Raw genomic sequence first — 24,128 nt, forward strand, 5'->3', positions numbered from 1 at the left:
TGTTTCAGCCCCATACAGAGCTATGCTCCAAATGTAGCATTTCACTAGTTTCTTCCTCAAATTTAAGTCCAATTTGCTGGTAAAAAGATTCTTCTTCTTGCTAAATGCAGCTTTTGCCATGGCAATCCTGGATTTAATTTCACTAGTACACCTTCCATCATCTGTTAACAAGCTACCCAAATATTTAAAACATTTCACATTCTCCAGTTGTTTTTGATCTATCTTTATTGTGACTGGGGTTGGCTGTCTATGACCTGAGCATTGTCCTGACTTTTTATTGGCCGCAGCTTGCCTCCCCTCCCTCTGTGCATGTCTGTGTCTCCTAACATGTTCAGGCACTTTATGTAGTAAGAAGAAAAGATATTTATGTGCCGATAAGTCTGATACATTTACTGGGTCAATGTAACATAGATCAATCTCAATAGTCATTCTACGCATTATTCGGAGCAGTAGCGTCTGATATTAAAGGGATGCGCATGTCCATCCTTTGATCCAACTAGACCCCAGTAGCACAGAAACCATCTACAGGTGTGAGTTTCACGAAACTCCATCAATTGGTTTTTACACATGTATTAACGACTGGATACTATTAATATGTCACTGAACACCTTCATCTTGATGCTTTCTGCATAATCGCTACACAAAGGGCACTAAATGGAGGCATAATGAAAATGTTATGTACCGAATGTCGATGCTATCTGGTAGGGCAGTTAACATTAAAGCTGTCAGACGAAATTTGATCAATATCGATCCAATCAAACCCTTACTTTACGTGGACCTTAATCAGAACTTCTACAAATATGCTCAAAAAAGCATATTATCGCAAAAATTAGTACATCATAGAATATGCAGAGCGCTTTAACTTGTATTTCTCCTTCTGCTGTGGGGGAAATCATCCAAAAATGCGGTGAAGTGAAGTGAAGTGAAGTGAAGTGAAGTGAAGTGAAGTGAAGTGAAGTGAAGTGAAGTGGAATGAAGGGAAGGTCATGTTGAAATGTGAGCGCATCAGTTGACTGTTACTGTTTAGTGTATAGTCCGCTCATTTTTATTAATATTAATTTATATAATTGTAGTTGTAATTGTATCTGTTGTAGCTGTAATTGTATTTGCATTGTACTCATTGTGTGTAGTGTGTCCTTTATTGTTTGTGTAGTTTTGTGTGCTGTGCTATTTTGTGTGATGTGTTATTTGTGTGTTGTCTTACTGTAGTACCACTACCACCGGGTAAAAACTAATTTGCAGTTAAAAATAAATAATAATAATAATAATAATAAATTTAAAGCATTTTCAATGTGATTCTGAAACAACGTAAACTGAAACTGGTGATATTTTAATGAAAACATATTTCAGCAAAAAATCCACCTGAAATAAAATAATAACTTGTACAAATACTAACTTATACGTATTTTCAGCAAACCATTACAAAAACAGAAGTGTTCAAAGGAAAGTGAGCTCCAGGTTCTTCCAAGAAATTCTTCATTCGACTCTGAGAAGGGCAATTTCAGAACCGTGCCTGCGTATGACAAGTTAACACACAACAATGATCTTCGGCAAGTCCTCTACTAACCTCTTTCTCAAGTGGTAAGCTATCCTTGCATAAACGGCGTACAGTTACATGTGAGGGGCTGTAAATGAATAAATAAATATTGTAGCATGCAGAGCCGTTGCTATACAATGACCGCGAGATAGCCGAATAAACAACTGTGTTATGCAACTCGTTTCTAGGCAACGGATCGATAAAAACACGTTCCCGCGACAACGAATATGCACGAAACAAAACAGTTACTGTTTGAAACGGTGTTTTCTACTAGGTCGGTGCAAATGGGTTATAAGGAAGACAATTGGGGCGACCCAGTTATTTGAGAGTTGGGTTCTGCAAGCGAGGCTGAGAAGATGAAGCTATAGTTCAGTTGACAGTTCGGTTATGGGATATTCGCAGTAACAGTAACGATGTGAACACAGAAGGTGAAGACTCTCCACTGTTGAGAGCTGTTACCAAGCAACGAATTGTGAAAACACTGTAAAGTTTGGAAATCAGCGATAGCGCTGTAAGTGCTTGTAGTTCCGAGTCGTGCGTATAAGTGGTCAATAAATCCATTCACCAATCCACAACACCCCTACAGTCACCCATACACGTGACAGTATTTAAATTCCGTATTAAGATGACAGTACTGAGTCAAGCTCGGCTCTTCTTCATCTCCTGCTAGTGTTACGGTAACTAGATGACCGCTGACACGTTCTGACCGAAAGTTATAGAGTAGTGGTTCCCACTTCAGCTTTGAATCTGGAAACTTCAAGAGTTTCATTCTTGCCATGAAGATAAACTACCCCAAGAATTGTTATTAGTATTTCCAGGAAAATTCTGGGATTGCATGCTTGCCTTAAAGCAGACCGCAACGGCTTCCAACCACGTCCTTTCCAAATCATCACTCAGAGCCATCATCAGATTCGACGCTACAGCGTCCAGAAACTAGGGCTTATGAACTCCTTTATTCGATTCTTTAATGGACACTGAGACAAAAATTCCCTTAATAAGATTTTAACGTACGCATATTTTTCGTAAGACAGACAAAAACGTATACAGCGAAGCTGAAAGGCGCATTTTTACTACATTTTTGTTGCGAACACGACAAACCGCTAACCAAAATTAGATTCAAGGTCAAAACGGTGTATCAATTGCGACTGTTTAAAAATAAGCATAACCTCTGCTCTGTTTATTACCAAAGAGGTCGGATACTTTCATAACATGTCTGTTTCACACGAGATTTACGTCACAAAGCTTCTGAGTTCTGAAAACGAACTTCAGACGTTTCGTTTTAATCTTTCCAATGCCAAGAACGGGACGTCTCCCTCAGAATATAATTTGTCTTAAGTTATTATTGTTATTGTTTTCTTTTATTGTTAGTGGGGTGGGACTTAGGGACTTAGTCCCTTGAACTGCGGCCACTTCTGGCCTATTGTACCAGCCCCAGATGATAGGTGAGGGTGATTGTGGAGCAATTGGTGGAATGAAGATTGGCAGGGGAACCGAAGTACTCGGAGAAAACCTGCCCCAGCGCCACTCTGTCCACCACAAATCCCACTTGACCAGACCTGGGATCGACCCCGGGCTGCCGCGATGGGAAGCCAGCGACTAACCGCTTGAGCTATGGCGCGGCCTTTTGTCTTAAGTTAAAACGTTTTTGCTATTTAGCAAACGCTAGTCTGGTACATTCGGCAACACTTATCTTTGTAGAGAATTTAATGTTGTTCATTGTTGCCAATACAAAAAAGTTGTTATACTAGCATCCAAAATTTGTACGATAACCATGCCTATAACTTTAAATTTAAGTGTTTCGTATAAATTTATACGTTATGTTCATACGTCGTACCACATCAGTGTTTACATATTACTAACCGTTATGATCGGCCGCGCCATAGCTCAAGCGGTCAGTCGCTGGCTTCCCACCGCGGCGGGCAGGGTTCGATCCCCGGTCTGGTCAAGTGGGATTTGTGGTGGACAAAGTTGCGGTGGGGCAGGTTTTCTCCGAGTACTTCGGTTTCCCCTGCCAATCTTCAGTCCACGAAATTCTCCATCATCATAATCACCCGGGGCGGGGTACAATACGCCAATCAGGGGTCGCCGTGACGAGTGGACCCAGTTGGACTCCACCCTCCACTAAGCGAATTAAAAAAACCGTTATGATCAAACCAACGAGTTAATAAGACTTTCTATGTAATAACGTTTGTTTCTGTAGAGCCATTTAAAAAAAATAACTGATTTTCAAGAAATATCAATGCTAAGATGCAGAATCTCAGAATTCTATAGTAAGTGGCCACAGTGTTGCTCCCACCTCAGATTTTCGCGGGGCGGTTATGCTGGTATCACTGATAATTTAAGCTAAGAAGTATGCAGAGGGGGTGTTTACCAGTGGCACTATACTTACATTAATGCCGTTTTGCAGGGACATATGCACGCAAGCATAATCCGTAATTTTCTTATGAAATGCAGAAGCCAGGTTACAACACGGTTATCTTATCTCCTTATGCATCACGCATCAATTACCTACTTAATGTTACATAACTCCATAATATGTTCAGAGCAGTTAATACTTATTCAGCTGATCTTCAACATTTCTGCATTAGAACCACTAGTAAGGAGGTTGGTCTAAAAGTAAACACAGAGAAAACTAAGTATATGTTGCTGTCTCGGCACCAAAATGCAGGGAAAAATGATGACATAAAGACAGCTAACAGATTCTTTGAAAATGTGGCACAGTTCAGATATTTGGGAATAACTATAACAAACCAAAACCTGATTCAGGAGGAAATTAAGAGGAGATTGAATTCGGGTAATGCTTGCTACCATTCAGTCCAGAACCTTTTGTCTTCTCGTCTGCTGTCTAAAAACATAAAAATCAGAATATATAAAACTATAATTTTGCCTGTGGTTCTGTATAAGCGTGAAACTTTGGTTCAGTCATTAATGCAGGAACATAGACCGAGGGTGTTTGAGAACAGGGTGTTGAGAATATTTGGACCGAAGAGAGATGAAGTGACAGGAGGTTGGAGAAAACTGCATAATGAGGAGCTTCATAACTTGTACTCTTCTCCAAGTATAATTAGAATGAGCAAGTCAAGGAGGTTGATGTGGGCAGGTCATGTAGCATGAATGGTGGAGACGAGGAATGCGTATAGGATATTGGTGGGAAAGCCAGAAGGAAAGAGACCACTGGGAAGACCAAGGCGTACGTGGGTGGACAATATTAAAATGGGTAGAGAGATAGGATTGGATGGTATGGATTGGACTGATCTGGCTCAGGATATGTACCAGTGGAGAGCTCTTGTGAACACGGTAATGAACCGTCGGGTTCCATAAAATGGTAGGAAATTCTTGAGTAGCTGCGCAATTGGCGGCTTCTCAAGAAGGGCTCAGCTCCATGAGTAAGTGAGAATTCCTTTAACGTTTGTTACAGTCACCATAAAATCTCGTAACTCAGACCATTTCTGAGTTCAATCCAGTTTACATCTGCGTAACTTCTTAAAATTCATGTCAATACTATTCCATTATTAATCTCCAAAGTGTTTTCTTCCCGTGAGATATTACATAAAAATGTACATATATGCATTTCCTCTTTTCTCCACGCATGCTACATGTCCCCCCATATCAATGTTCTTGGTTTGGTTTCTCCTGTAATTCTGGACGAAAAGCATGAATTCTTGGCCTACTCTTTAGGCATTTTTTCTTAATGTAACATTTCTGTAAGCATTGCCCTTGGTGTCATGGAAATATAACATAATGTTTGTCTATAGGTGTATGACAGCAGTTGATTAAACACCCTTATTGTATGTACTCGTACACGGAGGCAAAACAATGTCTCGCACCAAAATAAGTACCTTACTGATACAGGCCTATATGTTTGCGTACATTTCATTTAATGTACATTTGAAGCGTAATAGGGTCGCAACCAGGAACGGTGATTGGGTACATGATGGAAGACTGAGGTTCGATTCCGGGTAGTGGAACATTTCACTCCGCCACAAAGTCCAGCTCGGGTCTGGGCCCCCGTCTAACCTCCCATCCAATGAGTATCAGGAGGGAGAATGTGATTCGGTAGCGGCAAAACGGCAAAAACATGAAGATTACCACTTACCTATAAATTATGTTAAAATTTATAATGCATGGAACGTAACTTCACGATCCCTCTATGCTTTCAACGCGCGCTACTTTGAAAAAGGACAACTTTAGTTTTTACATTTCTAATTTTTTTTCCCTTTGGCGCCAAAGCCCCAATTTTGGCCTTGGCTTGCCTTCATGAAACTCTCCGTTTCACTTAGGTTTACTAGATATTATACATTCGGTAGGTCGGGTGTTCAGCTCGTCGTAAGGTCTCTACCTGGACACAAACATAGAGGAACGCACACACACAAACACTAAACATCCGTGCCCTGAGTGGGACTCGAACCTACGATCCCGGCTTCTGAGCGAGCGAAGACATTGCATGCCTTAGACCGCTCGGCTACATTTCTAATATGGCTCCTAAAAAGCTATCAAATCTCACTGCAAAGGTTAATGTATTGTACAGAGTGGTGGTAATGCGTTAAATTGATAAGAGCAGTTAAAAATTACATGGTTTTACCTGTGCTCTCCTCGAATACTGAACTTCAGCTATAACAAGAAAAGATGCAAAGATAAAACATGCATAAAGGATGGGACTTTTATTACCGGTAATGCGGAGAAATGAAGACATAAAGAAAAAATACTGGGCAAGGGAACATTATTTTGGCCACTTAAATTCTATTACGTTCGTTTCCAGTAGTTTTGACGGGAGAGATAAACAAAAAGAAGTAAATAACAAATTATACTAACTTACTTACTTACTTACTCATGGAGCTGAGCCCTTCTTGAGAAGCCGCCAATTCTGCAGCTACTCAAGAATTTCCCAGCATTTTATGGAACCCGAAGGTTCATTACCGTGTTCACAAGAGCCCTCCACTTGTCCTTATCCTGAGCCAGATCAATCCAGTCAATATCATTCCATCCTGTCTAAGGTCCATTTTAATATTGTTCACCCACCTACGCCTTGGTCTTCCCAGTACAAATAAAATGGAAAAGTTCGGAAGAAGCATAAACGTCGTCATACAAGACGATAGCAAGAATAAAGACTTGAATAAAAGAACCATGCGCTAATTTTTAAGTGGGTATGTATAACTAACAGGGCATACTGTATACTCTAAGACATTTGCCACATTTCACAATCTGCGATATAACTGACTTATCACCAATTAATTACATCGAGACCAATGTCTGCAAATTAACACACGAGTTTAAATCTTGTTTCAGTGACGTCAGTTTCTGTTCGTACTAACGACATGGTGGCATGTCTTACTTTTGGGCAGATTTACAACTGCGCAGTTGCCCTGCACCTCACAATTATCATCACTCCTTAAAAAGGGATAGCCACCGGACAGGCCAGTATAGAGGTAATGTTTCAGACTCCTATTCGGGAGGTGCTGTGTGCGAACCTACGCTAGGACACCGGCTAGCCTGATGTTTTCGTTCTCTTACTCAGTCCCCAGGGAAATGCTGAGATTGTTCCTCCATTGGGTCATAACCGCTTCCTTCCAAATCCTTCCCAATTCATCATTCACTCCATCCTACCATCCGACGCTATATAGTCTCGATACCGAAAAGAAAAATCCGTGATTCTAGTCCGCAAGCGAACTATACCGACCGAGCGACGGCCGCTTGTCGGCGAAGTTTAGTGCTAACTGTTGCGGATAGAGGGTGTCGCGTGGTCAGCGCAACGAATCCCCACGGCCGTTAATTTCGGTTTTCTAGACCGGAGCCGCTGTTTCCTTGAAATAGCTCCTCAATTAACATCATGAGGTTGAGTGGACCCCGTTCCAGACCCACTACTTCTCAGAAATTGTCCTTAAGTAATCCACGAAAAGAAAGCGTAACCATAATCTGAAATTAAACGAACCAGTCAGCGAGGGATTACGAAAATATCATACGAAGTATTCAAATCATTATCTCCATTGGATGATTTGTTTCAGGATTGTGAAGGCCTGAACCTTGTAGATTTTCATATCGCTAGTACTATCAGAAGGGGTAGGCACTGTTTCTCTTCGCCATCACGTCCAGACCGGCTGTTGCCCCTACAACCTTCTGTCCAATGGGTATCTTGGACTTATTATTACCGAGTGTAATGCAGCCAGAGCGTAAAGCTGAGCATTCATCTCAATCTAGATATAAATATACAGGAAGCAATATATGGATTCCAACATAAATTTTCATGGCTCAGGGACAATGGATGGACTAGTGTTGCTGATACGTGTTCACAACATTGCAACAAGTTAAATTAATCAATTACAATCAACAGATTAGGAACTCACAAGATGGAAAACTGCCATATTCATACGGAACTTCCAGATATTTATAACTGTAACTGAATTACTAGAACACTGATGGGGACACACATGCAGCTTCCTAACAGGATTCCAGAGGAATGTGAGTAATCTATTCCTTCTCCCACCGCGGCGGCCCGGGTTCGATCCCGGGTCTGGTCAAGTGAGATTTGTGGTGGACAAAGTGGCGCTGGGGCAGGTTTTCTCCGAGTACTTCGGTTTCCTCTGCCAATCTTCATCCCACCAATTGCTCCACAATCACCCTCACCTACCATCTGGGGCTGGTACAATAGGCCAGAAGTGGCCGCAGTACAAGGGACTTAGTCCCACCCCACTAGCCTTAATCTATTCCTTCGGCACTGCAATGCAGTTGATTCTACTGCACGTTCACAACTGGTGCCAGTCGGTAAGAGTATTTTATAAAAATATCCCAAATATTAACTGAAACTTATTAACACCAAAATTTGACAAACTGTAATTTGTTTGTACTAATACTGCCCTAGATCATTTTGCTACTTTATGCTGCTCTACATGATAGCGCAGATTATGCCAACTGTAATGTGATTCTTCTCTTAGAATACATAAATATACAGTACACATGCAAGAAGTTTACATTCACTAAATATGTTTCACTTTTATGGCTGTCAGCAAAGGAATAATGTTCTGGCATATGTGAAAACATCTGTACAAACTGATAAGAACAGAATGTACTGTGTAACAGACACACTCATGATAAGAGTAAACCAGAAAGCCTATAAGAGCCATGTTTAGTCACTACACAATGGCAATGAAAAACCTAGACATTCGTGCAGTCTGCATTGCACGGTAACAATATACTTACGTCAGAGAACTTGCAAAAATTATAGACCTTAGTAACATCTATGTTCTATGTACCTACTTTCGGTCATATCACAGAACATCACGTTGAAATCAACGATAAACTGAAAATATTATTGCAGGAATCCTATTTGTTATAGGTTACCTGATTCCAGAGAAAGCCATTCCTAATTAGAATAGATATACAGGATGTTTACGACTTTAGGGCTTAACTGCAGGAGGCGATTTCCTACGTCTTTCTGATCAAAAAAGTTCATATAAACATGTGTCCGATTTTGGACGGTTACGGAGTTATGACCGTCTTTTCATTCGCGTACACGCCCTCGTGTGAACCGCGTCTGTCATCTGGCGGGTCGCTATTTTTAACCAGCTACAGACAGAGCGTTCTCGTTATCTCGACACTTGAGAGCTAAGTAAGGAGTGGTGGGATGGTATGTCCGGCGCGGTTCACAACCGAGCGGCAGCCTGTGTTGCGGCCGGCGGTGGCATTCTCGAAAATCAGCTTTAGCACCAATAAATTCAAATTAAAGGTAATTTCACGAAGTTAACTTTACAGTCATACTTTAAAAGTATCATGTATTATGCTGGTTTATTATTTTGTTCCATTTCTTGTCAGTAATCGTTACCTTCTATTCTGAGTTTAAAACAGTCATAACTCTGTAACCGTCCAAAATCGGACACATGTTTATATGAACTTTTTTGATCACAAAGACCTAGGAAATCACCTCCTGCAGTTATGCCCTAAGTCGTGAAACACCCTGTATATATAAAACTTTACCATGCCATTATTCAGAAACAGTACAGTTTGGTTATTTGTTACAAAAAAAAAGGGGGGGACATGATCCATGCATATTAAAACTACAATATTGTTGCTATTCACCAACTTATAGGCACTACAGGAAAGAGTGCATCTGTTATTAATTCTACACAGTGCAGTAATACAACAGTTTCATGCTCAGGGAAAAAATATATCAATCATGTCAATGAGGAAGTTCTTAACAGTATTGACAGACAAATTAAAATATGTGTAAACCTCATTCTAACAATGTCTTCAAAGTTACATTTCCCAGAGTTTATTTCCTATTAATGCCTACTACCGAGATGACTAATGGCATCAGGAGGTTTGAGGTACCTCTGATATGCCTTATGCTATTCGCAGGGATGACATGGTTAAAGCTCGAAACATGATTTTACTGAACCTCTCTAAACAGACACTTTCTGCTGCTTGCTCATGACCTACTACATAACCTACATTCATGTGCTGTGTTAATTCTCAACAATTCATTCATATAATGACCAAAACTGCATAATTTCAGAGCTTTCACACAATTGTGTTTCATGTAAAACAAAAATTACAATAATCAATAGAGATCAATATAAAATTAATATAACTTTTAATGCAGACTATACACATCAAATGTAATTAAAATATATTCTGCGTCCTGACAGACAAAATACATAGAGAGAGGGACAGAGATAACTTTTCTATTATGTCTTTCTTTTAGGCACTTCACACAAAGAACACAATACACACAACTGTATCAGTGAAATTTGTAAAATATTAGAGAGTAAATTAAAAGAGTCACACATAACTTAAACTCTAAGTACATGTCAATATCTTGAAAGATACTGTATATTAAGCCAAGTTTAGAGATGACACGGACTGTTGGTATGATTAGTGTGTTTCCTACAGCCATAGTGTAAACATGCCGCAACAGTTACAAGTGATATGCTGTGATTAGATTTTTGGCCACAATGGTTCAAGAACTTAAACATGACTTTCTCCGTCATCTACTGAAAGGTCTGAAACGAGCCCCATGTTATTATCCCATTTTTGGGCTGCTAAAAAGCAATACAAGGATTCTGATTTTCTCAAGGGTGTTCACTTGGCTTCACAAACAAGGGAGAATGTTCTTCTCAGACAGCATCTAGAAGCTGCTGGACTAATGTAAAAAGTGTCTGGAGAGGCAGGGCAATTACACTGAAAAATAGTGCCATCAATTTCTCTTTTTGGAGACATAATAAGAATGCAAAATAAAACGGCCTTCACTTTTCGAATTTCCATCATACAATAACTTTTCAATAACGCCCTACTTTTTTTATGGATTATTTGCCAGTCATGTAAATATTTAACGAGCACATATTATTTGACATGATATTTAATTTTATCTTTATTAATTTACTAATATGTCAACAGTCAAGATGATACATGACAAATACTTAAGAGGTAAAGTAACTGTGCTCAACTAACTACACCAGGAAGACCTACGGGGGAGCAGATGTACAAATCCATGTATTCTCTACCTCTACACTAGTTGGAGGTGAGTGGTCAGCTTCACACCCCAGCTACTTTAACCCCCAGGGAGAGAACCCCTAGTACCCACTGAATATGAGGCTGGGTGGGCACCAGAACCTGTCTGAAAGACATGTAGAGAGAAAACTCTTGCCCCTACTGGGACTTGAACTCCAACCCCTCGTTGGCCATCCAACCCATAGCCAGTCACTACATCGACCATGCTATCCTGGCTCCCACATGACGAGATGCTTGGATTATTTAATTATGAATAATAAACTAAACAGATAATATACTATCAAATGGCAGGATGACCACAAATAATGAACTGAGCAGGATCTAAAAGGACGAGCATATGATCTGTTTTAAGGATGCGCCCCAGTATATGCCTACAAGGACTGACAAAAATTATGAAACACTGTAGTCACAACAGCATATGCCAAAGCCAGAGACTTGAACACAGGATCTCCAACACACAAACAAGAATAACCAGTGCACCACAACTGATATACCATCATGTGACACTTGCTCCCAACCTCCAACAATTACTTGTCCTTCAACATTCTTTATGACATGTCAGTAACATATTACTCAATAACCCATTCAATACTCATAATGTTATTTATCAAACTGCATTCCTCATGTAAATAACCTTTTGAACTTCAGATAACATATGAACTCAGACGAGCCACACAGTCTGCTTATGGTGATCTGCTATTGTGCAATTCATAATTCACCAATAATTAACAACAGCCAACTGAATTTAAGATATATTATTCACTGGATTACAATACACAATACTGAAAGAATGTTACACACCATATTTGGCAAAAACTTGCTCTATTTTATCAGTGGGGCCAGGGTTGGATGTACAGCAAAATACATAGATCTCATTTATCCTACTATAAAGTAGCCTGAAAAATGAATGTACATGTGTGAGGCACGGGACTTCTAAGTGCCAGTGAGAGTTTTTTAGTTTCCTTGTACCCATTCCAAGATTGACTGCAAAACTGTGAATGTATCTGGAAATGTTTCTATCCTGGGACACTGTTTATGTTCATACACAAAATGACTTTTTCAGGGTACTTCATTTCCAGAGGAATAAAATGTTTCTACCCTATAGATGCTCCCCATCTAACACTATCAGATGTCCATCTCTGAGGACTACTATGACATTCCACAGTATAACTTTGGTCAATAGTGAAAAGAGCCTTCCACATATTTAGACCACATCCTTAAACACATAACCAACTACTAACATCAAATTAATTAATTTATTTATATCCCTCTTTTCTCTCCTCTTACTACATTTTTTAATTTTGTTGCAATTTTAAGATTGTTGAACTGTGCCTGACATATGGCTTAAAGAGTTAAGCTGTAATGTGACATAAAAACATGCCACATATGCTTCCTTTTGACTTTCTTTTCTGACTCATAAGTGCACCAAACACTTAGTAACTGGTGTGACTCACTTTCCAAGGCCATTTATGAGAGAGAAAAAAAAAGATTACTCACAATATGTTTACAAACACTTCTTTAGCCTGATGTCATTATACAATTCAGTCAGCTTCACTTCTGGAGGAGCTGCCAAATCTGCAGCTACTTAAGAATTTCCCAGCATTTTATGGAACCCGAAGGTTCATTACCGTGTTCACAAGAGCCCTCCACTGGTCCCTATCTGGGATATAATGCCATGCAGTCTTCTGAAATTCAACCTAGGTTTCAGAGGAACATATCACCTTCATTTTCAGGACCGAATAAACTGAGAAAGATATAAGCGTGAAAGCAGGTGACAAGCTGAGTGATTGCCACCTGATTTCACGCTGCTATCTTGCTCAGCTTAATCGACCTTGAAGATGGAGGCTATATGTTCCTTTGAAACTTGAACTGACTTTCAATGGACTATATGATGTTACATCACTGAAAATGGCACCCTTTAAGAGACAATGTTGAAGAACTGGTTAATCAGCCAGCCAAACAAATCAATAATTCCAAGAAGTTTCAACTTTTTAAAATTATTTTTCTTTGTGTTTCTTTACATATTTTACATCCCCACTATTCATCAGTCCTTTGGAGCTTGCCACATGCTGTTTCTTAGCTTACATTCCTCATTTGTGTGATGGGACAGCTAAGTCAATATAGTGACTATGTAGTTGGTCAACTAGGGTTTGATTTCTGGCTTGGAATGGAACGGTTTCTTCATAGCCACGTCAAGAATGGCTCTGGGGCCCACCCACCCTTGTATTCAATGGGAACTCCTGGTTCTCAGGGTAAAGCAGCTGACTGTGAAAACTGACCACTCACATCCACATAAGGCCAAGGTTAAAAATGCTTAAGGAAGCATAGGGATCCCCAATTTCCTTATTCATATGTAAATATGTGATTATGCCTCCATTATAATCATATGTCTGTGTGCCCTAATAATTCTTGAAACAACTGAAAGGTTTTCACAGAACCTTACACATGAAACTTCATACACTATATTTCATTCTAAAGGGTTCTGACGATGGTGGATGACACACAGAATTATTCGGATTTTGGACTTTTTCCATCATCCAGAATTCTAGGTAACAGAGGACACTCTAAGTAATAGAGGACACAACATTTCAGCAACTGGTCAAGTGACTGAGATTAGCTCTTTCTAAGGGGCCCAACTGAGTAAGTGTCTTCCTTTCTCACATAGTTGTAGGTTTTGTCCTCAAGATTCGTCCATTCTAAACTCTACAGTTATTTTTTCCCTTCCATGTTCTAACGGTAAATTTATAGGGGTAAAAAGATACAATTATTTCAGGAAACATGGAAATATCTATCTTTTGAATTATTTGTCAAGAGACATGTTTATATTGAAAACGAAGACTTCAGTAGTAAATATATATTTTTCGGAGTACAAATGTCAAGATATTCATTTACAGAAAATATAATACTAAGAACATTATGTTCTAAAACATTATAAGAATAGCCATCAAGAGTACCACCATTATAAATTTTGTATTACTAGTGCCAGCAGCAACAACAAATTGTAAACTGAGCATACTGAAAACCGTCATCTGTAATAATTCATTAATTCTAAATGACACTGGTTAACATTTACAACAGACACATTCTAGGTTGCAATAATTATGGGGACTCCATGCATCAAAATACAGGTACTCATGCTGGCCACTAATAGTTTTTGGGATGTTAAATAGTTAATAAAAAGAACAAAGCTACTGCATGTACATTTCCAAAATAACAAGTCCAGAAACAAATGTTACTTCAATCACACAAAATTATTGGAAAGATAAAATCATCAAATACTGATAATATACCATATTTTTAGCCTACTTTCCATATTTTGAAAAAATAAAATGAGGCTCACAGGATCACCTAGCTCTCTCTCTGTCTGTGTGTGTGTGTGTGTGTGTGAGAGAGAGAGAGAGGGGGGGGCCTAACACTGCTAATCAACAGCTCAGTAAACAAGTTCCCACAGAAATGAATATACATACAACAATAAATGAATTGCTGGACACAGTGCTTCTATGCAGTCAATGTCATACCAAATACTCAATAAGCAGGGAAAAGAAAGTTAGCAATTGGTTTTTCCCTGAACTTCTTGTTGTATAAAATATTCCTAATGCTGAAAAAAACTGCTGTTTACTGTAAAGTCAATAAACTTTTCTTATTAACCAACCAACCTACTAAAATTTATAGTTATTCAACCACTTAAACATATCTTGTTCTTATGGAACCCAAAAATGCATCATGTTCATAGAAATCCATCACTGGACACTCTCCTTATCTAGTTCAATCCAGTTCATTTTTCAAAACCTACATGAGAGACAACCATTTTAATATTGTAACGTGTTTCCGTTACCGATCCCACTTCTGACACCAGTTGTCGCGTATCGGGCGTATATCGCGACAAATAAGTTCACGCCGTATTTGATATAGCGAATTTTATTTCACATTCGCACTTACAATCACCCAAATTACAGATTTACGGTTACTGCTATCTGCAGTATCACAATTAGTACACTGAAAAATGCCAGAATACAACTGACTAGTTGCTGGCTAACTCGGCGGTAGCTCCAGGACTCGCTGACTGTCTCAGTACAACTGACTCAGTACAACTCAGTACAACTCAGTACAACTCGGCGACTGTTACAGTACAACTGAACTGTGAATAGCCTTCGCTTCTCCCTATGTAGCCTCGATCGGACAATACGGGAAAACGGCCACGTAATAGGCACCCTTGTTGCTAGCCACGCTGTCCGGTTACGTCACCGCTGTTGATTCGCCTTGCATAGTTACCCGGNATCTACATCTACATCTTCTAAGTAGTCACTTAAATAAAGACTTCATGTGCACCTTATATATTTCACCATTGTAACAATACTACATGATCTATAAAAACACAAAATTCCTCATTTTACACACTCTTTCTCTGGTCCATATAATTTCTTGAACTCCCTGACTGGTTCATGTAATTACATATTTGCTTATATCATACTACATGAGATGAGACAGTTGCGTGAGTAAAGTGGCTGACTACAGGCTGGACAACTGAGATCTGATTCCAGGCAGCAGAGGCAGGACTTATTTCTTTGCTACGACAACCAAACAAGCTTGGAGCCTCACCTATCAACGGAGTACTCAGGGGTTCTTTCAATTGAATTGATTGACCACAGCATGAAGCTGACCATTCACTTCCATCTAATACTGAGCTTTATCTCTGCATCACCTGAATATATCTTCATGGCATACAGTTCAGGCACACCTACTTTGTCTTCATTAATTATCGTTGACATATTACTGTCAGTCCTTAATTCAGGTACTCAAAAACTGTACTTCCTTGCATATTCTACAGAAGTGAGACATGGCAGTATAACCACCACATTCAAGATGTAGAAAATGCTATTATCCAACAAAAACCTGGGTAGTGGTACCACAATTACCATGTTTGGTGTGGAGGAATATATTACTCCATTAACAAAATTGAAATCATTTGAAGTTCAGTTCCAATTTTTTTTTATTTCAGGAATGGCAAATAAATGGCATCAATAATTCAATACTTAACCAAACTGTGTTCTATGTAAGATACAATATTATTGCTACTTCATGATTACCCTATGAACACCAAAACAGATGATCAGACACAATGCATTTTTATTTCAGTATAGCTTGTTATCTACTATTTTCATTACAAAAATGCATTAAAACAGATTTAAGAAGCTCACTCACAAATGAAATGAGTTCCGGTGCTACAAAACAATCACATACAAGCCAAATACTGAAGAACTGCCTAAAAATATGCAACAGCATAAGAATATGCTGAAGTATATAATCACTGGCCGTTCACGGTAGCCGAGCGCTCTAAGGCATGTACTGTCTTCGCTCGCTTGGAAACCGGGATCGTGGGTTCGAATCCTACTCAGGGCATGGATGTTTAGTTTCTGTGTGTGCGTTTTTCTGTGTTTGTGTACAGGTAGGGGTCTTGCGATGAGCTGATCACCCACCCAAGGAGTCCTACCGAATGTGTAAGATCTATAAAAACTGAAGTGAACGGAGAAGTTCATGGAGGTAGGTCTAGGCCCACTGGGGTTGTAGTGCCAAGGAATAAATAAAAATATAACTCATTAAGTCCACTGGAGAAATGAGGACAGCTGGAAGTCCTTACTGTAGGTAAATTTTTATGAAAACAGATGGTGGTGGTGATCATACATCCACTCCCCCATGCATCTTCAGGCATATAGTTCTTAATTAGTTAAGCACAGGGACAACTTTACCTTTATCTCATCTTTTTAAGCACCACCAATCAAAGAAATAAAATGAAATCCCATACATTTTTAGTGGGGGCAGCATTAATTTCTCACTCCTGTCTGAATGTTCATAATAATTTCTAAAAGCTTGTAGAAAACGTATGCAGTGTTCATACTGAATTAATTTAATGTGTGCTACTTGGGATAACAATCTGGAGCTGTTGTATTTCAGAAATGTACATTTATACTTGCGTCAATGCATGCAGAGCAATCACAGCAAAAGTATATATATGCAAGACACAGAAAAAAAAATATTCACTTTTACTGGCTGCAGAGGCGTGAGATCTCCCATAATTCCACTCTTTAGCACGTTGCCTTATGTCTGATGTGCTATATTAAGAGAAAACGGCATTAAACTATGTAAAAATTTAAATGTACAAAGTGCAATGTTTTTGCATAATTTAAAACTGAGCAGAAGCTCTGTATGACTTAACCTTGAAGGTCGAAACTTATAGAAAGAAAATGACCATTACAAAAATTATCTATTCCATTCTGTGAATTTTCCAAATTTGATCTTTATATTACAATGCGGGTATTCCAATAACACAAATATCTAAAGTGCGTTATCATAACCTCCAAAGCCAATAGCGATCAAGAGAAAAATAAAAAAGATAACACATCACTACACCCAAACTCAATCAAAAATTTTTCTCACCTTATTCAGTCTGGTGGATGTAATAGGTGCGGGTTGTTTCTTCTGAATATATCATCAGACTGCATGAACTGTCTAACTAAATTTTACGAAGTAGGTTTTATTTATTTTTACGTAACACTCCATCACCTGTTACCTGTCACTCAACCACAGCCTTCTCGCTAGCGCATCATTTGCACAAAATTTTCACTGTAGCCAACTTTTGGTAACATTCTTTCATCTGCATACAACGAACGACACGAAATAAATTTATACAAATAAACCTTATTGTAATAGTTGCTCACTATTTCTTAGTAAATTTTTCTGAATTGTTTTACAAGTGCCATTTAGTAATTCTGTGTGCTATACACCACCATCAGAACCCATTAGGATTTCCTCAACTTTTGGTTCCCCATTGACCATTATCCAAGAATCTTACTATTCCTTTCACCATTCCAATAATTTACACGACCTACCAAGCCTACCAAGGGCCTCCACCATACCAATATTCTATAACATGTATTCTCTGTACGCTTCAGTACGTCTTGGCGGTCTTGGACCTCAGGGCCCTGAGCTCGGAATTTCCCCACATACGCTATTGCAACCAATATTTTACTTCCGCCATTAGTCATCACTGGTAACCAGTCATGCCAACACGGATCACACATTATACATGACCAGGGGGAGAGCAAGGTTTCATCCCTAATGCCTATGTCCACTGCAAATCCCACCAAAAAACAGGAGACTACCACAGTGACATGAACTACACCAATTATGAAAAATAGTTAAGGAACGATTTATTCCTAATCTTCCCCCAAATTCTGTCCTTGTCATTGATAATGCTCCCTACCATAATGTACAACTAAACAGAGCCCCTAACTCAAATTCAAAAAGAGATTTTATGATATCCTGGCTAAAATATCACCTTCCACATATTACCTTCAATAACACCGATTTTTCATCATTGCGGAATTCACGCATATATAATATGATCCTACAACTCAAACCGAAATACCTTTCCTATAAAATAGATGGAATCTTTGCAGAACACAATCACAATATTTTATGACTCCCTCCATATCACCCAGAACTCAACCCAATTGAGTTAATATGGGCCACCGTAAAAAATTGGGTTGCTCAAAACAATACCACATTAAGATGATGTTATTAAACTGGCAGACCAAAAATTGGCTTCCATAACTGCAGAAGAATGGCAATGTTGGTGCCAACATGTAAGGAACATTGAGCAACAATTAACGGCAAGGGAAGGCCTTTTGGATGCAGGACGAGAGTTCGTCTTCCATGTTGTCGGTGACAGTGACGAGAGTTCTGATGATAGCTCCGATTCATCTGGTGGTGACGAGGAAGGGCAGGCATGTGGAGACGATATCTCTGCAGACATTTCCGGTGTTGCCCCTTTAGTATAGACCCATGTAATATGTAAATAAACTCTTCATGTATATAACAGTGAAAACTGTATAATAGTGTATAGCGCATAATAGTCTGCCATTCGACACTTAAAACTTAACATCGGATGTGTGAACATCAATGAGACTAAACCACCATCACTATGCAACACAATGAGGTAAGAAGTTATTTCCTTTTGAGAACGCATGTACTGCATTCCCCGCCACACTTGTCGGCATGCTGGAGCTCTCCCTGCCACTACCAATACTTCTCCTACCCTGCGCCAGTGGACTGTCACCTCTAAGTACTAGGACTCTAATGAGTCAATATAAAATTACAAACAGTTTCTGTCACACAGCAGAACAACATGGCTTTCCTGCCATGGAACAATTACTGCAGATGTTTCCTGCCATAAACTCATTTTTTCTCTCCCAATCCAATCTGCCAACAATTTTTAACTTATCTGAAAACGAGTTTGCAGAAGTGGCACTTACATGCCATAATGCCAATGGTCCATACAAATATTCAGGAAACTGAAAGTGAAAGAAATTCAGTACTGGAAGTTTTGACTGTTACAGTCATTTTGTCAGCTGCAGTGACACAGGAGGGTTCTTTTCCCCCAAAACACGAGAGATCCTAAGTAAAGTGAAGGACTGGATAGAGAAGCTACCCTTTTTGTGAAATAAGCTAATTCTTTGTATAAGGAGTCTTGAGTACTTGCTGAAATAGTTTATTTTAATGAATGTGACTGAATTTAAATGATGCTGTTCTACTTAGTGACGTTAAACCATAGATATTTGAGAGACTGAGTGTGTTAGTGGATGATGTAAAATGTTTTTGAAGACTTTTATGCAAGATGCTCATAATGATTTCAAAATTGTGTCAGTGATGGGTGGGTTAAATAAATTCAGAAGAGATGTAATGCAGCCCGCCATTCAAGTTGCTTAAAATATCTTTTTTTTTTCTTCCCTGGTCATTATGCCAATATTGAAAACCGCTTTACCACAAAAGCTATAAAGGACGTTCTTTTGTTGCACTATAATTTACACTATTATTTATGCCTTCACTTCTATAAATATCTCCCAGAACAACCAACTCTGCTTAGGGATATTAAATCATCCATCATGTATGCAGCTTCCACTTCATTATATGCGTGTGGCGATTTGGCACTGTAAGCACACTGGTACTTAGTAACTGGGAAGACAAGATTAATTTGCTTACTCTGTCATTTCTTCCTTGAGTCCAGATAATATCACCACATTACTTAAATAAGGCAACAACTGAAATATTATTAGTGTTCATATATTGCCATATTTAAATTCCTTGCACATCCCTCTGTGCACTGATAGCAATTCAGAAGACAATAAAAAAGGTAAACCCACCACCTAGAAACTAAATAAAAAAATTGTTAGTCTATTAAATCTTTATGTTGATAACCCCAAAACAATTTGTTGAGTTATTAGACTATGGAAATAGTACAGTTATATGTAATAGGCATTCTCCATTAAAAAAGTTCATTATGACTATACTTCAATATAATGTAAGAAAAAGATGTTTATTCAGTATTATGTTAGTCAATGTTGCAAAATAGCTATGTCCACAATAAATAGAGGAGGGGTTTACATAGATGACAGTTTTACAGTTACATCATGTCCTTTTATATATATATATATACAAAATCTGGTGACCCTAATACACACCACACACAAATATGTTTTCAGAGTTTTCCTCTCAGTGATAATGAATCATGTGGCATGATCATTCCTCCTGTGCACACAAAATACTGCCTTCCTGATTTATGTGGAGTGTAGTTTGGTTATTAAAATGGGTATGTGCTCTTTCTGAGCCACTCTATATTTATATAGTACATAATAAAGATCTGTTAATTTCAATAAATGAAGCTCATCATCCTGTATTGTTCAACTGACGACTTATACTGTTGTTCGTTGTCATTGCACGTAACTCCAACCTGAAACAAATCATATACATTCTTTGTGAGCCAATCTGCTGAGAAAAAAATATACAGCATCCATCCTTAATTACTGCAGATACCAAGCTTGTCTCCATAATTTGTACTCCACCAAATATTATTACAGTAATCAAATCGAAGAGGATGAGGTCGATGGGACGTGCAGCATTTAATGGGGGAGATGAGAATGTTCAGTAAGTTTTGGTCAGGAGACATTTGGTGGTCCTAGGTATAGATGAAACGATAACACTGACAAAGATCTTAAAGAAACAGCATACAAAGCTGTGAACTGGATTTATCTGACTCAGGATAGGGTTAGTGGTGGGTTTAACCACGCCACAGCTCAAGCGGTTAGTCACTGGCTTCCCACCGCGGCAGCCCAGGTTCGATCCCGGGTCTGGTCAAGTGAGATTTGTGGTGGACAAAGTGGCGCTGCGGCACATTTTCTCCGAGTACTTCAGTTTCCCCTGACAATCTTCATTCCACCAACTGCTCCACAATCACCCGCACCTATCATCTGGGGCTGGTACAATAGGGCAAAAGTGGCCGCAGTACATTGGACTTAGTCCCACCCCACTAGCAATAAAAAAAAAACAGTGGTGGGTTTTTGTGGGTAAAGTTCCATAAAATGTGACAATTTCTTGGCCAGCTGATCAAACATCAGTTTCTCTGCTCCATGTTATTAGCCATAGATTTATTGTGGATTTATTTATTGTAGATTATTGTAGATTTATTGTAGAGGTAATATACACCGTATTGTCATAAATGTTACTGCTAACAGAACCAACCAGTACTAAAGAAATAAAACTGCACAGAGACATATATTATTTTCTTTATATATATTTTTACTGTATATGGTAAGAAAACATTTAAAAGGCTAAGTTATAAATCTTAGGTCGTTCTATCATGGTCCTTGCCATGCCACATGAGTGGAAGGTTGAAAAACAGCAAGAAATGTCACTTTAATCCATCCACCTGCTCACACAAGAGAAATACTACATTTCAGAAAAGTTTTGTTCACATTGACATACGAGGTGCTATTGGAAAGTTCGTGGACTAGACAGGAGTTTACCACACAACTAACAAGAAACTACATATCTGCTTTGAACCTTACTTCATACTATAATAATACATACTGGTTATTACCGGTTATGCTGCCTTAATAAGAAACCAGAAACATCAAATCAATATTACCATAAGAAAATATATATCTTACTTAATATCTTCAGGCAGCCACGTCTCTTCCAGGTGATTCTGTATTACCACAAGCAAGCATAATGTACGTAAAGAAGGTGCTGGAAATATAAGGAATATGTTGTAGAATGTTTATTAAGACTTTGAAACAACTAACAAGAACATGTTATTCAGTAGAAAATTGTAATAAATACTACATCAACTGCAAAGATTTCATAATTTAACCATACCTATATTAGGATTCAAACATAATGGCGGATGAGGGATGCTTTGTAATGCCATGTGAGACTGAGTTACAAGACTGTAACACTGCTAACTTCCAGCTTCAGGTTGAATAGCCTAAGTTAGGTACGAGTATAACATTGCCAGTACAGTGTTCCTGTAATTGGCAACACTGAGGACAGGTCATCTATTCTGTGCCTCTTTCATGAAATAATTAAGAAACTGTAAAGGTAGAAGGTAAAGTTGTCCTTGTGCTTAACTAATTAAGCACTATGCCATGAAGGCATAGGGAGAGTGGGTGTATAGATCCACATTTTCCTGATGTCAGCACTAACTGGACGTGAATGCTCAGCTTCACGTCCTGGCTGCTTTACCCACGAGGAAAGAGGTACCCATTTGATAGGATGTTGGGTGGACCCCAGAGCTGGTCTGGACAACAAAGAGAAGAGAAAGTTCTCGACCCTACTAGGATTCAAACTCTGACCCCTCAATTATCCAGCACATAGCCAGTCACTATACTGATACCACTGGCACTACTTGTGCATGTCCCAGGTTCCAGCATCGGCAAAAGAATGCAGTTCCGTTGTCAATCTTCATTTGAACATCAGATGCTGATACATACAGTTAGAAGACTAAAGAGCCAGAGTATGTATCAGTATGTCAAGCCATTAAATAATTCACTCGCAAGGTACAGAGTTTGCTATTCATTTGTGGAAATGTTCTGAGTGATGACAGGAGAAGAGAGGGACTTTGCTTCTCTTTATCACAGGTGGTGCCATCAACAGCGGATGCTCTGCAGATTGAAAAAGTGGCAGTCATGAGATGAAGCAGTGAAACATGGAAAGAAACAATATTATATTTCAGCATCCTGTTACACTCACACAATATATATGGACAAATACCATCTTAAGTGCAACAATTTTATTGTAGTTAATAATAAAATTGTTGCACTTAAGACGGTATTTGTCCATATATATGGAAAGAAAGTTATTTTTTATGCTTGTGATCAGAAAGGACAGGGAAAACTGAAGAAGGAACAGATGATTACCACTCCATAGGAAGACAGTAATGACATCAGCAGTTCCTGACACTTGTGATTGCGAGAGGCTTAGAGAAGTGCAGATGGCAAAACTGGTTATTGCTCTGGAGCAAGAGAAAGACAATATTGGCATCAGCTATTCTGAAGAAGATTCTCCTACAGCACAGGAAGTTGCATGAACCACCTACAGTTACCATGTTACTGGAATGGAACCAATGCCTAACTAAAGTGGTAGATGACAGAGGTGAAATTTCATGTTTATTTTGTCACTACATAATGGAATGAGCATGGAGTCATACACTATAACATAAGGCTCAAACATTATCATAAATAATACTACACATTATGAAAAGAAAGTTTAATATATAAAAATAACCATTACTGTTACTTATTATTCATATCATTTAACCCTGTCAGCAACACATAAACATATTCAAAGTCTATAGTTGTGATCAACGGGGACCATCTCCCCAAATAAAACTGTATAGGCGGTACATTCAGGAAAATAATGCCACACCTTCTAGCATCTGAAATGCATATATGAGAAACTATGTGGAAATGTCTTCACTCCTTAACAATCAAGTTCCTTCCGTCAAATGTGACACTTTTTTAAGTTTTCCACCTCGTCACCACCTGCCTTACATGTTTCGGCTCACCACGGAGCCATCATCAGAGGCATTTATAGTAGAAAAAGAAATCACCAGCACACAAAACTTCACTTTGTCCAAGATAGCCACGTTCCAGTTAATTAAAATAATTACAAATAGTTAAAATTACCCAGAGTGTCGGTTCACTAAAAGTTTTTCACACACCACAGTAGCTTCCTTATTTGATTCGTCACACACACA

The 24,128-nt window shown here is 38.8% G+C and overlaps 2 protein-coding genes across 6 annotated transcripts in view; both read right to left on the reverse strand.

The window, feature by feature from the left end:
• LOC111862074 (proton-coupled amino acid transporter 4) overlaps positions 1–18,013 on the reverse strand; it is a 66,901-nt gene extending 48,888 nt beyond the window's left edge. For 2 of the 4 annotated variants that reach the window (XM_023847158.2, XM_023847154.2), the window contains exon 1: positions 17,474–18,013. Coding sequence is in view for 1 of the 4 variants with exons in the window: in XM_023847157.2 (XP_023702925.1) it covers positions 17,078–17,110 (33 nt within the window). In the remaining 3 variants the exon portion in view is untranslated. Of the gene's footprint in view, positions 1–17,077; positions 17,151–17,473 lie in introns of those variants that run through there. The other 2 variants (XM_023847157.2, XM_023847155.2) reach the window with 2 other exon arrangements.
• A 2,379-nt stretch (positions 18,014–20,392) lies between these two features.
• LOC111862078 (kelch domain-containing protein 3) overlaps positions 20,393–24,128 on the reverse strand; it is a 15,779-nt gene continuing 12,043 nt past the window's right edge. For both annotated transcript variants that reach the window (XM_023847168.2, XM_023847167.2), the window contains exons 7-8: positions 22,042–22,120; positions 20,393–20,825 (exon numbers count right to left, since the gene is read on the reverse strand). In XM_023847168.2, the coding sequence (XP_023702936.1) occupies positions 20,762–20,825; positions 22,042–22,120 (143 nt within the window). In that variant the 3' untranslated portion in view covers positions 20,393–20,761. The remainder of the gene's footprint in view (positions 20,826–22,041; positions 22,121–24,128) is intronic.

Source organism: Cryptotermes secundus, unplaced genomic scaffold (genome assembly GCF_002891405.2).
Source record: "Cryptotermes secundus unplaced genomic scaffold, Csec_1.0 scaffold400, whole genome shotgun sequence".
In the NCBI taxonomy this organism is placed as follows: Eukaryota; Metazoa; Arthropoda; class Insecta; order Blattodea; family Kalotermitidae; genus Cryptotermes; species Cryptotermes secundus.